We start from the raw sequence: 14,813 nt of genomic DNA, 5'->3' as shown, positions 1-14,813 counted from the left end.
ACAGGGTCTCCCTGTAGCTCCAGCTGTCCTGGAACTCACTATGTAGACCAGGCTGGCCTTGAACTCACAGAGATCCACCTGCCTCTGCCTCCCAAGTGCTGGGATTAAAGGCGTGTGCCACCACGCCCGGCTTAAATATTTTTTAAAAAATGAAAACATCATAAGCTTCAAAACCAGAAGAGGAAAATCTCCAGATGCCAAAAGTAAGAAAAGAGCCTACAGCACTAAGCTGAGCAGCCAACTGATTTATGGCTGATACAGGACAAGAAACTGGATAGAAGAAAAAGGCAGGGTATACCCCAAAAGAAGAAATTAGAACTCAATTAGAAGCCTTAAGATAGAAAGAACCTAATGCACAATTCCATGCACATTAAAGAGATGGCTAGGTATGAGATGTGTGTGTGGTGTATATAAGTTCATGTGTGTATGTGCATGTATGTGAGGACATGCATGTGTGTGCATGTGTACATCCATGTGGAGGTCAGAGGTCCACATCATTTATCTTCCTCAATCACTCTCCATTTTTTGAGACAATATCTGCTCTTCGAGTTCATCAATTTGTCTGGACTGGCTGGCCACTGAGCTGCAGGGAGCCTCTTGTCTCTACAAACCCAGCACTGGGGTTACAGGTACACACCACTGTACCCAGCTTTTACACAGGTGCTGTGTGTTGAAACTCAGGTCCACATACTTATGCAGATTTGCCAGCTGATACATCTCCACAATCCCCCACCATTTTTTTTAAGTAATCAACTTCCAAATATACAACTCTCTTGCACCATTAAGTACAACATTATTGTTTAAATGTTAAGATGCTGGTGGTGCTATTTTGGAAGTTTGTGGAACCTTTAGAAGGAGGAGTTTTATAGGCGAAAGCAGGGGAGGCTTGAAGTTTGATAGCCAGGACCTATTTCCTATCAGTTCTTTGTTTCCTGGTTAAGGATGCAATGTGACCAGCCACCTCACAGTTCAGCCACTAGGCATTCCTCACCATGATGGACTGTAACTCCCTGAACTGTAAACCATAATAAAGGCTTCTTCCCTCAAGCTGTGTTTCTTGCCAGGTATTTGTCACAGCAAAAAGAACACAAACAAAAACAACAAAGACAACATCCAATCAAGGTAAGCTCACCAACAAACCTGTAAAGCAGAAGAAATCTAACACCAGATAAAAGACACAATAAAAAAGCAGATACTAAACCTAGCACAGTTTAATCCAAACGATTTTTTTTTTTTAAGACAGGGTCTCACTGTATAGCCCTGGCTGGCCTGGAACTCACTATATAAACCAGGCTGGCCTCAAACTCAGAGGTCCACCTACTTTTCCTTCCAGAGTGGGATTAGAGGCCTGTACCATCACCCCCAATATTGGAAGAGATAAAGGAACAAAACATGTAAGCAAAAATATGACACTATAAAAAAAAAAAAAAAAAACAAAAAAAAACAAATTTTAAATAACCAATTAAAAGCATGGTGGTCCACACATGTAATCCCAGAACTTGAGTGGTGAAGGCAGAGGCTTGGAAGTTCAAAGTCACCATCCAATGTATGTATGCATCAAGTTTGAGGCTAGGGAAGAGAAGCAAGGAGAGAGGGAGGGAGAAAGGGAAAGAAACAGAGAAAGAGAGAGGGGGAGGGAGGAAAGGGGAAAGGGGAAGTACAAAGGAGAGAAGGGGGAAAAGAGGGGAAGGGGAAGGAGCAGGGGAAGTGGGTGAGGAAGGGGAAGGAGTAGGGGAAGTGGGTGAGGAAGGGGAAGGAGCAGGGGAAGTGGGTGAGGAAGGGGAAGGAGCAGGGGAAGTGGGTGAGGAAGGGGAAGGAGCAGGGAAAGTGGGTGAGGAAGGGGAAGGAGCAGGGGAAGTGGGTGAGGAAGAGGAAGTGGGTGAGGAAGGGTCGAAGGAGCAGGGGAAGTGGGTGAGGAAGGGGAAGTGGGTGAGGAAAGGGAAGGAGCAGGGGAAGTGGGTGAGGAAAGGGAAGGAGCAGGGGAAGTGGATGAGGAAGGGGAAGGAACTGGGGAAGTGGGTGAGGAAGAGGAAGTGGGTGAAGGGGAAGAGAAAAAAGAAACAAAATGTTTTTCTTTTTTATTAGCCAAATAAATTGCCACTCACCACCTTGACTGAAGGACCGTGCCTCAGCAGAAAACGAGCTGAAAAAGGCATTGTGTGCAAGGCTATTGGGAGTCAATGTGTCCATAAAGCTAAGCACTGAGTCTAAATAGTTATCACAGTAGGAAAATAAGTTTGAAAAGTCTGATGGGACCAAAGAAACAGACAACACTCACAAAAGGCGGGTGCTAAAGAATGTTTGATGAAAGGCAAAATATTTTAAGATCCTTTCTAAATTCAGACTGACTAATTTTGGGATTTGTTTGAAATATTAAAAAGCAAGTAGGCAAATACCTACGCATATACTTTCCCAGTTGGTAGTGGACTGTAAAGAGAGTGGCTAAGGGAGAGTGGGAAGGTGAGGGGGCTGAGGACCTAGTCAACCCAATGGAAGTAACGAGAACAAAACAGCAAGAGAAAATGTGGTGAGACGAAAGCATAAGCAAGCACAGGATTTAAGTTCAAATATGGAAGTTATCACAGAAATAAATGACCGACTTAAAATGTAACTGACAAAAATAATTGCATCATCTATACTGTGCACCCACATTTGTGAGATGCTGTTTTACAAGGATACATTAGGGCTGGGGATGTAGCAATGCATTAGGGCTCAGTGGTGGTAGAGCTCTTGCCTCGCATTAAAGTATAAAAATTAAAAAGCTTAGTGCCAAATTCAAGAAACTATAAAAATAAACTCAAAGAGGAAGGAATTATAAAATAAGAAAGTGGACACAGAACTTCTTTTCTAAACACTTCTTTTGTGTGATTTAATTTTTAAACTACATAGTGAACACCTGAGTGCTATTATATTTCTATATATTTATTTATTTTTAATGTGTATGAGTGTTATGCCTACACATATATATGTGCACCAACATCGTCCAATGCCCGAAGAGGACAGAGGAGGACATCAAATCCCCTGGAACTAGAATTACAGATGGCTGTTAGCCCCCATGTAGGTGCTGGAATTTGAACTTGGGTCCTCTGCAAGAGTAGCCAGTGCTCTTAACCGCTGAGCCACCTCTCCAGCCCCTATTCTCTCTCTCTTTTTTTATGTCTTAAATATCTCATGAAAAGTTCACAGTTCTAGTACACACCTGCAATCCAGCACTCGGGAGGCTAAAACAGGAGGATTGAGAGCTCAAAGTGAAGTCACACTACACAGCAAGACGCAAAAACACATCATCTAAAAAAAAAAAAAAAAACCTGGCAGACCACATGGTTAGCCCAGCATTGAAAAGAGAAAAAAATTCAGTCACGTAAAACAAGAACATGTGACAGAGGGGCTGCTGAGCCGGCTCAGTGAGTAAAGGCACTTGCCACCAAGCCTGATGACTGGAATTCAAACCCAGGGATCCACATAGTAGAAGGAGAGAGCCAACTAGAAGCTATCCTTTGACCACATGTGTGTCACGACACATATGCAGAGGCATGTGTACACATGTGTGCATACATAATAAATACAAGAAAATTTTGTTTAAAAATTTTTTTTAAAAAAAAGAACATTTGACAGAGGACAGAGTGGCAAGAGGCCTGCCAGCATCAGTACTGGAGAAGATGTAAGAAAACAGAACTCTTATCCACTGCTAGGGAGAGTGGACATTATTTCAGTCACATCAAGAGCACTGCGGACGACTCTAAGAACAAACCAGCATCCACGGGATGAGGCCTAGCAAATGCCACTCTCAGCACACTACCCCATACACCTCTACCAAGAAACACACAGAGAGAAACCGTTATAACAGCAAAAAACTAGAAACAGCTCAATGTCCAGCAAAAAACTAGAAACAGCTCAATGTCCAGCAAACGGGGAATGAATGCCTGATACAAGGCACAAGGATACAGATACCACAAAAAAGCTCCCTGTTTAAAACAGCAAGTTGATAAGACAGACAAGGCTATAGCACCTTCCAAACAGAGTAACAACACTGTTCATGACTAGGCACAAATGTAGCAAAGTACAGAAACAGCATGAGAACTCACAGGACAAATCTGAGGGTAATATGATTAGAAAGAGGTGTAGGAGACCCTAGCTTTCCAGTAAATCAATGGGTATTTTTGTCTTACAATACATGATTTTTTTAAATCATATGTTAATTCTAAGCAGTAGATGCACAAATTTTTACTTTTTTTTAGGTCTTTTTGAGACAGGGTCTCCCTATAGCCCCAGCTGGCCTGGAACTCACTATGTAGACCAGGCTGGCCTTGAACTCAGAGATCCACCTGCCTCTGCCTCCCAAGTGCTGGGACTAAAGGCGTGCACCACCACGCCCGGCTGCTAAGTTATTTTTTAAAACTACGAATTTTTAAAATCTATTTTCTTGTTGCAAGAATTAAATTCTTTAAAGCTTTCAAATTGAAATGCTATCTGGGACCTAACAAAAAATTTTTAAATATGAGTCTTCCTTATCATCAAGCAAGATAAAGGCAATTCTACCCTGCATATGTTCCCCAAGCAAGTGAAAAAATAACTAATACATTCTTTAGACAAGCACAATTAGCTAACCTCCACTTGTCCTTCAGATTTCAGCTAAGGGATGGGGGTATGGTTTTGGTAACAGAGTGCTTACCTCAAATGTACAACATGGGTTCAATTCCCAGCCTCCAAAATAAAGGAAAAAAATAAGATTTTAGTTGAAATTTCACCTTCTCTGGAATTCTATTGAGGACTGCAACAGCTGTTAATAATAACTAGGGTTTTTTTAAAGATATACTTCTGTTTTTATTTATGTGTGTAAGTAAATAACATGTGTGTTTACTCTAGAGTACCAGAAGAGGCCCTCAGATCCCGTAAAGCTTGAGTTACAGAAGGCAGTAAGCCGCCTGTATGGGTGACAGGAACCAAACTCAGCTTCTGTGAAAGTGCAGCAAGCATTCTTAACCACTGAGCCATCTCTCTAGCTCCGTAACCAGGTTTTTTTTCAATTTATTCATTTTTATTTTTTGTGTATGAGTGTGCTGCCTCACATGCAACATGGGTGCCTCACATGAGTAACCCATGTCATGCAATGCCAGCGGACAGAAGAGGGTGTCAGATTCCCTGAAACTGGAGATGGGATTCGAACCTCGGTCTTCAGCAAGAACAGTCAGTGCCTTAACCACTGAGTCATCTCTCCAGCCCCATAACTAGGCTTTTTAAAATTATCTTTTAGCAATGTTCAAAGACCAATGGTCACTTTATATGGAAAAAAAAAAAAAGGTTAAATTTCAAGGAGATAACCACTTTTAATATTCTGACTTATTTCCTTGCAGCCCTCTCCCTCCTCGTCCTCTTTTGTCAGTCTTTTCTTATACATATACTATCTTTTATGTATTCACAAAAGTACAGTCATACTATAATTTTCATTCTTGTACTCACTAATACAAGTATTACCCCAACTCACTAAATGTTCCTTAAAAGAGGATTTTAATGTTTTTGTATACACATTATTCGATCTATGGATGTAGTATAATTAGTATAACTAATCACCTGCTACTAAATATTTAAATTAATCCAAATACATTTTATATTTTATGTATTGTACTTAGGAAAATTCTTAAATATAATCTGCCTGTATCTTTAATTATTTTCTTGGACCAAATTCCTAGAAGTAGAATTCACTGGGTCAAAGGTCTAATCTTAAACTCCTGAAACACACTGCATTCCAGAAAAGTCTTATCAATTTATGAATCTACCAATATAGTATTACCACTCCTTCATCATCTGTGTAATTCTGATCAGAGGCCAGAGACAATAAGCCTGAGTCCCAAAACAGACAAAAGAAAATATTTTGCCTTTTTTTTTTGGTCTTTTTGAGACAGGGTCTCCCTGTAGCCCTAGCTGTCCTGGAACTCACTATGTAGACCAGGCTGGCCTTGAACTCACAGAGATCCACCTGCCTCTGCCTCACGAGTGCTGGGATTAAAGGTGTGCGCCACCACGCCCGGCTATTTTGCCTTTTTAAACAAGAGGTTGAAAAGTAAACAAAGGAATTCCTGACCTAAAAGGAAAGGAATAAAGAAGACACTGAGAAGGCTGCCTGCAATGACCAGGCCAGCTACAGCAAGCCACCCTGAGCTCCTGACTCACCCATCTCTTGCTTAAGATCTGGCGTAAACTGCCCCCTCTACTGGAACACCTCCACCCACTCTGTGTGCTGAAAACTTGTCTTTTCTGGAGTCCAGTACAAGTTAAATGCTCTTCTACTGTACTTCAACAACACTCTCAGAGAGTACCCCTATATTATAATCATTTCATTCACTGAAGTAGTTAGTGGCTGTGATGGCTGATCTTAATTGTCAACTGGATGTATGGCATCAGGGATCAACTAAGTGATACACGTATGGGTGGGTCTGTGAGGGCAATTCCTGAAAGAATTAACTGAGAGGAGCCCCTCCCAAGAGCTAGAGGCACCTTCTGACACATGGCCCAGATATAGGGAGGTAAGAAGAAAGGACCCATCCTGCCAGCCTGCCTCTGCTTCTTCCTAGCATGTCCATCTCTGTTGCTGCTGCAGCATCTCCACTGCCCTCACTGACATCACACTCCAGGTTTGAAGCCCTTCAACATGTACTGAAGACCAGGAACTATTTAGGAATATTCCAAGCCTTCAGGACCTGACTGGGACTGCTGAGGGATTCAGCTTTGTGGGCTGGGCCACTATCAGTTCAGGTTCTCAGCCTTGCTGGCATGCAGGCAGCCACTGTTGGGACTATCCAGCCCAGACTGCATAAGTAAATTCCCTAGTCAGTCTCTCTCTCTCTCTCTCTCTCTCTCTCTCTCTCTCTCTCTATATATATATATATATATATATTTTTTTTATGTTCTATACCTCTAGAGAAAACTGCCTAATACAGTGGATGGGTGGTCTTTCCCATAGGTAATTATTTCCTTTAGAGCAAAAACTGCTTCTTCCCTGTTGTCCTCAGATCCCAGCAAAGTACTTAGAGTAAGCACTAAAGATAAATTTGTGAATTAATCACAAAGCAAAGAATCTAGATCTAAGCTAGCAAACTTTTTCTGTCTGTAAAGAGTCAGACAGCAATATTTTAGGCCTTGGAAGCCATATAGTCTCTCACAACTAGTCAATTCCGTCCTTTCAGTGAAAAATCAGCCAAAAATAACATAAATGAATGGCTATGGCTGTGTTCCAACACCTTCCTACCAAGTAGGTGGCAGGACAGATTTGGCCCAGAGACCATTTTGCTGATCCCTAGATTAGAAGGGCCTTTAAATTTTTTAAGTGGGGGCTGGGGATACAGCTCAGCAGTGTAACACTTGCCTACTTCGAGTGAGGCCTAAGTTAGATCAAGGACGACAGGGGGTTGTTAAAGGGAAGAAAAAATGAGATGATCAAGGAGACCTATGGTGTTAAACCTAAGCAGAGTTTAGGCTAAGCTGAACCTACATAACTCAATTATTATGATTTCATACTTTCAGATCCTTTCCTCTTTGAGTGCAGTAGAGCAAGAGGAAGGGCAATCACTGCAAAGCAGAGTATGGAACCCTGAACTAGGAGCTAAACTCAAAGGGAAACCATCGAGACAAAAAGGATCAGCCAGGTAAGAAAAGGAACAGAAATTCAGGATTAGAGGCACACATCTGTAATCTCAGCTACTTAAGAGGCAAGGAAAGACTCACTCTGAGGTAGGCAAGCACAGTTCAGTAACCTGGCATTCCACTTGGTTTCACTTGGCAGCCTAGGTCTCTTACCTATATGTACTGGGCACACACACCCCACAATGCACCTAGCAACTTGTTAGCAACCCCACTGCATCAGGGTACATGTACTCCCAACTCCAGACAATGGAATCCATTTCTCCTCCCCTTGAAAACCAACAGACTTAGACAAATACTATTTAATCGTTCTCTCCTTATATCTGAATACAAGACTAGAAAGGCTGATGTGGCCTGAACTAGTTTGGGGTGTATGGGCAATAAGGCAAAACTGTGTCCTCAAGTGAACTTTTAGGAAGAATCCCCTATTTACCATCTTATGCCTATGTTATCATTGGGTGTGCATGTGCAGATTTAACATAGGGAATGACCCATTCAGTAGAAAAAAGTATATATAATCTAAGCAAGCAAATAGAGAACTACCTAAATTATACCCCTTAGTAACTTCCTTTAGACTTCCTATAAAAAAGAAGCCCCCACTTCTCTGCTTCCTGTGCCTGCTTGAAGATGTGAGTGTTGGGACTGGAGAAATGGCTCAGCAGTTAAGAGCACTGGCTGCTCTAGCTTGCAGAGGACCCAGGTTCGATTCCCAGCACCCACATGGCAGCTAACAATCACATGTAACTCCAGTTCCAAGGGAATTCGAAGCCCTCTTATGGACCTCCATGGGCACTGCACAGTGTACTTACTTACATGAAGGCAATATAGGCATACACATAAAATAAAAATAACCATATTTTTTTAAAAAAGATGTGAGTTCTCTCATAAATTCCAATGGACTCTCATGTGAACATTTGAAATTTGCCATTTTGACTTTTTTCTGGTTCCCTGTCTAGAACTTGTAATGCTAATTACTCTTGCCTTTACTTCTCCTTCACATCTAGGTACCAGTCAAAGGCTTTCTTTTCCCCTTAGAGATAAGAGTTATGCAATTTGCGAGTCTTTTAGATAGACCCACTGAAGAAGTACCGCAACTGCCTTACCCTGCATCCTTGTTCAGCATAGAAGCCAGAGCGGTCTGCATCCCTATAGGGATTGGCAATTTTGGTAACTTCTTCAGAGGATGGTGTGATAATAGGAGATAGGAATTGGCTAGGCAGTTAGGGTAAAAAGACCCCAAAGAAAAGTAGCCAGTTTCTTGGCTAAAAGTCGAAATGTCCTTGGGCCTCTTAGCAACATACTCTGTTCCAAAGGCCAAAAATGTCAGAAGTATTTGGGAGCTCTTATCTAACCCCTAAAAGATTTTAGGGTTACCTCTTCAGAGGCGGGCGGTAGCAAAAAGCCCCATTAAAAAAAAAGAAAGAAAGAAAGAGTACATGAAGTTGTCAGGAAGAAGTGATGGGAGATGTTGGAGGGGAGGGAGTGTGCATGGATTTGATCAAAACACCTTATATGCATGTAAGAAATTCTCAATAAATTTTTTTAAGTTAATAAAAAAATTAACTTAAAATTTAAAAAAAAAGATGTGAGTTCTGAGCTTTCTGTATCAGCTACCTCATGTCATGCCTCCCATGCTATGGTGGAGCCTTTCTCCCTCTGGAACTGCAAGCCCAATGAACTCTTTCTTCTATTTAAAAAAAAAAAAAAAAGCCCAAGACCCTTGAGCCTTCTCACGCATATGGCCCTCTCCTCCCTTGCAGTGTTCTGTTGCTTTGCTTTAAATACAGTTTCTTCAGTACTTTGCAATCTATGTGGGCTTTTAGTTCATTCTTGAATAAGACACCAAGAACCTGGAAACACCTGGCCCAGACCCTGACCACCAGCAGGAGCTCCCAGAAGTTTGAGATGAGTCTAGGCAACAAACTAAGATCCTGTCTCCAAAAAAAGCAGCAACAGAATTCCAGTACTCCAGAGGCAGAGGCAGGCAGATCTCTGTGAGATGGAGGCCAACTTGGTCTACAAAGCAAGTTCTAGGTCAGCTGGGGTTACAGGGAAGGGAAACCTTGTCTGAAAAAGACTTTAAAAAAAAGGATCAGCAGCAACATACAGTTCATTTGTAGGGTGCTTACCTAGCATTGTGTGAGGCCAAGGGGTTTGAGTGCCAAAAGAAAGTAGAGAAGGGAAGTAAGGTGAAAAGGGGGAGGAGAAAGAAAGAGACAAGGGAGCGAAGGGAAACAAAGAGGACAGGCTTCTGAAGGGCAGGATGAAATTTTTTTTTTCGGTCCTTTTTTGAGACAGGGTCTCCCTGTAGCCCTAGCTGGCCTGGAACTCACTATGTAGACCAGGCTGGCTTTGAACTCACAGAGATCCACCTGCCTTTGCCTCCCAAGTGCTGGGATTAAAGGCGTGCGCCACCACGCCCAGCAACTTACTTTTTTTTTGAGACAAGGTCTCACTATGTAGCCTCAGTTGACCTAAAACTTGCTAGTAGACCAGGCAGACCTCGAACTCACAGAGATTTGCCTGTCTCTGCCTCCTGAGTGCTGGGATTAAAGATGTGCGCTATCATATCTGGCAGTGACTTGATAGAACTTTTAAACCTCTTCAACCATCCTCCTTTAAATTACCAACACTCAATTATACCTGAATGTTGGCAATTCTTAAACAGATACTATCATGAAAATACCTGAAGATAAGTACAGCATTTAGAACTTCATCACAATCTGAGGTGCACTGCACACCAAAACCATGTATATAGCTCTCCTCCAGGGTGAACCTTCAGCGACAACATTCCATGAGAGGATGACTGGGTGACCAGCTTTCCTCTTCCCCATTCCTCTTGCCTCTTCACAGCCGTTCAACACAAGACCTCCTTGGTTATGGCAACAGAAGAATGGACCCAAGAGGCTGGAGAGATGGCTCAGCAGTTAAAAGCAGTGGCTGCTCTTGCAAACGACCCGGTTTTGGTTCCCAGCACCCACAGAGTGGCTAACAATCATCCATAACTCCAGTTCCAGGGAACCCAATACCCTCTTCTGGCTTCTGCAGGCACTGCATACATGTGATGCATTTACATGCACGCAGGCAAAGCACTCATACACATAATACAAACACAGATCACAAAAAGAATGGACCCAAGCAGTCATGGAGCATAAGAATTCATCTTCTCTGGAACATTATGGTTTGTCTGAGAAGTTAGTGTCGCCCATCAGAGCCTTACTTTTCATGGTCCCTTCTTCTTCCTCATCTTCCGCATTGATTACCATGGTGCCCAGCTGTGATGGCAACGTGTCATCATGCTCAATCATAGTATTGGCTCCATCACTCAGGGTGCTGGCTGCTCGGACAGTGCCCATATCATCACCCACAGCTCGAACCATCGTGCCAGAATCCATTTCATCCTCCTCCTGCAAATGAAAAAAATCTCAAATTGGAGCTAACTAAGCAAAAGGTTGAATTTTCTGAAATACTGTCATTCATCCTAGTGCAAATACTTCCAGCTTTGACATTTCTTCAGGTTGGAAACTCACCTTAGAAAAGGAAAGTATTTATTCAACCAAAGATGGTCTAAGATTACCATCTGAGAACTGCGTATCTAACCCTAAGGAGCTTCTTCCTCCTCCCTTCTCAAACTTACAAAACAGATCAAAGTGGTGAGGGACTTTGTAAGTATAACAGCTACATGTGAAGTACAGAATCTCAAAAGGGAAAGCCAAGACTCCAAACTGAGGATGTGCCCTCTCAAATAAAAAGCTAAATTGTATAATGATATGGGGGCAAAAGAACAAATCTAAGCATTTTAAGAAGCACTGAGCGGGGCTGGAGAGATGGCTCAGCAGTTAAGAGCACTTGCTGTTCTTACAAAGGACCCAGGTTCCATTCCCAGCACCCACACAATGGCTCATAACTGTCTGTAACTCAGCAACAGGAGATCCAAAGCCCACTTCTGGCCTCCACAGGTATTGCAAGCATATAGTGCACTTACGCTACGCAGGCAAACACATACGTAAAATAAAACAAAAAAAGAGCAACAGCAGGAACACAGAATAAAGAACAAACACAGACTAAGCAAGGGTCCAGCAGCCCTGTGTGAGAGCCAGGACAAAGTACCACCAGAGTCTCAAGCTCCAGGCTGATGAAACACCATCCTCTTGTCTGTCTGAGCAATCACAACCCAGCAAGCATTTACACCCGAGGCCTGCTGCAATGCCTGCCACTCACTGAGTTTTCATCATCATCCTGATCCACTTCCCGCTGCTGGGCTTCCTGGCGTTTCAGCTTCACATCCATGGCTTCGTTAATTAAGTCTCTCAGTATTGACACTCCTTTGGCACTTTTGACAAATGGATGCTTAAATAAAAAAATTGGAAACAGTGGGTACAATTAATACTTCAATACAATGCATGGCACATAGTAGACTCCTGATGATATCTGTTCCATTGATCAGTGAATCTAATCTTTCTCTTCACTCTTGGGACAACAACGAAGCCATACTCACTTTGTAACTGAGTACACAGATTATCACTCAGGCTCTGACCATCTACTTTGGCCTGGTGGGAATGCTTACGCCACTTCTCTCTATCTAATCTAAAGATCCTTTTTCAAAAATGTTTTAGGTACATTTATTTTTGTGTGCATATATGTGTGTGTGTACACCACAGCACACATGTGGAAGTCAAAGGACAACTTGCAGCAGTCCATTCTCTCCTTCCACCATGTGGATCTTGGGGACAAACTCAAGTCCTCAGGCTGACTGGAAAGCACCTTTGCCAGCTGAACCATCTTGCCAGCCAAACCATCTTGCCAGCCCATAATCTAGAGATTCTTAAAAGGTCATTATCACTTCTTAGAGGAAGTTTGATAGTTTTGAATGCTTGTTGTACAATATTTGGAAACAAAGCATGGCGTGGGAGGCAGGGACACTGGCAAGCATGTTAAGTGTGATGCAGTCTTGCACAGTAATCTGTATATCTTCCAAACGTCCTGACATATATATCATACTTTAATAAATAGCACTGAACATTTTTTTCAAGAGATACAGAGCCCAGTGACTGGGAGGTGATTTTAGAGAAGGGGGCTTAAATGTTTGAATAAAGACACTGCTTAGAAATCAAGCCTTTGTAGGTTTTAAGATTGTTTTCAAGATTCAAAGGGTGCTTCAGCGTGTGGTAGGACTGCAGTACAGGAGATACTCTTCCATAAAACTCTGTCATTACTCCATTAGGACAGAAAAAGACCTTGGCAATATACTTGGAATAAGAGCTAGAATAAGATTAGCATACTGCTGTGTTCTCTTTACTTAAAAAGCATGTGAGATCCTTTCCTTCCTGCTCTTATCAGACAGCGAGTCTGGCCTGTTATTAGACATCGGTTTCATGCCATTCCCCTTCATTGCTTTTCTTCCTACAGTTAGTGAACAGAAGGTTTCTGATCTTTTTGCTGTTTTTATTTTGTTTTGAGACAAGGTCTCCCTATAGCCCCATCTAGCCTGGAACTTGATATGTAGAACAAGATGGCCTTGATCTCACAGAGATCTACCTGCTTCTGCCTTAGAAGCACTGGCATTAAAGGTCTACGCCACCATGCCTGGTCTATCTCTGATCCTCTTAATGCTTTTAAATCTAAACTCATTCACAATGCTAGATAGAGGTACCTGTCTCAGTAAGTCCACAAGTTGGGTCAAGTTGGAGTATTTCTACATAATTATATATCATTTTATTTCTTTATGCTTCTTTATTATGCCACAAACAGTATTGACTTTTTTAAAATTATAGGTCTACACAGATTTTTATTACCTATGAGTTTTATTATAGAAAAGTAATGGCATGCCAGGCATGGTGGCACACGCCTTTAATCCCAGCACGTACTCAGGAAACAGATCTCTGTAAGTTCAATGCCAGTCTAGTCTTCAAGTGAGTTCAAGGCCAGCTGGGGCTACAGGAAGACCCTGTCTCAAAAAAGATCAAGAAAAAAAAAGCAATGGCAATTCTTAGACAGACTGACCTAGACATGGTAGCACACTCACCCATAATCTATCAGTCAGGAGGCTGAGGCAGGAGTCAGACTGGACTACATAGCAAGTCCAAGCCCAGCCTGGAATATACAGTGAGATGCCAGAGAGAGAGAGAGAGAGAGAGAGAGAGAGAGAGAAAGAAATGTGGATGGAGCTCAGTGGTAGAACACTTGCCTAGCAAGTCCAAGGTCCTAGGTCCAACCCCCACCACCACAAAAATAAAAAAAACAAAATTATAATTATGGTGATTCATACCTGTAGGAGTTGTGTGGCTGTGGCTCTCTGCTCAGGGCTCTTTACAAGACACTGCTTCACAAAATCCATGAAGTTATCTGACCACAGCTCTGGCTTTCGGAATGTGGGAGGAGGGTTTGTAGGAATCATGAAGATTGCCTAGTTTAAAATGGAAAACGATAAAAAGACTTGGTAAAATGAAAATGATGCTTCAGGGGCTGGAGAGATGGCTCAACGGTTAAGAACATCGGTTGTTCTTGCAGAAGACCGGGTTCGAATCCCAGCACCCACATGGCAGCTAACAGTTGTCCCTAACTCCAGTTCAAGGGGATCTAATCTAACAGCTTCTTCCGTCCTCCACAGGCACTGTACAACATGGGTGCACTTACCTACACACACACAATACACACATACACGTAAAACAAAAATAATAAATAAAAAATATCTTAAAATAATAAAAAAAGAAAATGATGCTCGAATACATATAGAATTACATTCAAAGCTTGGTAAAATGATTTCCACTTATCCACTGATAAGCCCATCCAAATTCCAACCAAAGACCAAGCTTGTCAGCATAGAAAGTACAACCTGGGGCTGGAGAGATGGCTCAGCGGTTAAGAACACTGCTTGTTCTTGCAGAAGACCTGGGTTTGAAGCCCAGCACCCACATGACAGCTGACAACTGTCCGTAATTCCAGTCCCAGGGGATCCGACAGCCACTTCTGACCTCCGTGGGCACTGCACGACACAGGTGCACTTACCTACATGCAGGCAATACATGCCCACACATAAAATAAAAATTAAAAAGAAAAGAAAAGAAAGTACAACCTGACGAACTCCTTTCTTTTCCTTTCCTTGTCCCACAGGCAGTCCTGGTCCTAAACCTTACAAGGTCAGAGGGAGAGGGAGAGGGAGAGGGAGAGGGAGA

The 14,813-nt window shown here is 42.4% G+C and overlaps 1 protein-coding gene across 1 annotated transcript in view; it reads right to left on the bottom strand.

The window, feature by feature from the left end:
• The window catches only part of Stk4 (serine/threonine kinase 4), a gene marked incomplete at its 3' end in the record, with an annotated part of 59,972 nt that overhangs the window by 13,388 nt on the left and 31,771 nt on the right, over positions 1–14,813 (bottom strand). The window contains exons 7-9 of the mRNA XM_008851030.2: positions 13,907–14,044; positions 11,860–11,988; positions 10,859–11,045 (exon numbers count right to left, since the gene is read on the bottom strand). Coding sequence (XP_008849252.1) covers positions 10,859–11,045; positions 11,860–11,988; positions 13,907–14,044 — 454 coding nt within the window. The remainder of the gene's footprint in view (positions 1–10,858; positions 11,046–11,859; positions 11,989–13,906; positions 14,045–14,813) is intronic.

The sequence above is a fragment of the Nannospalax galili genome, unplaced genomic scaffold, assembly GCF_000622305.1.
Source record: "Nannospalax galili isolate Female #2095 unplaced genomic scaffold, S.galili_v1.0 scaffold205, whole genome shotgun sequence".
Classification (NCBI taxonomy): domain Eukaryota; kingdom Metazoa; phylum Chordata; class Mammalia; order Rodentia; family Spalacidae; genus Nannospalax; species Nannospalax galili.
The sequence above is the reverse complement of the archived record's forward strand: the minus strand, read 5'-3'. Positions and strand labels throughout refer to the sequence as shown.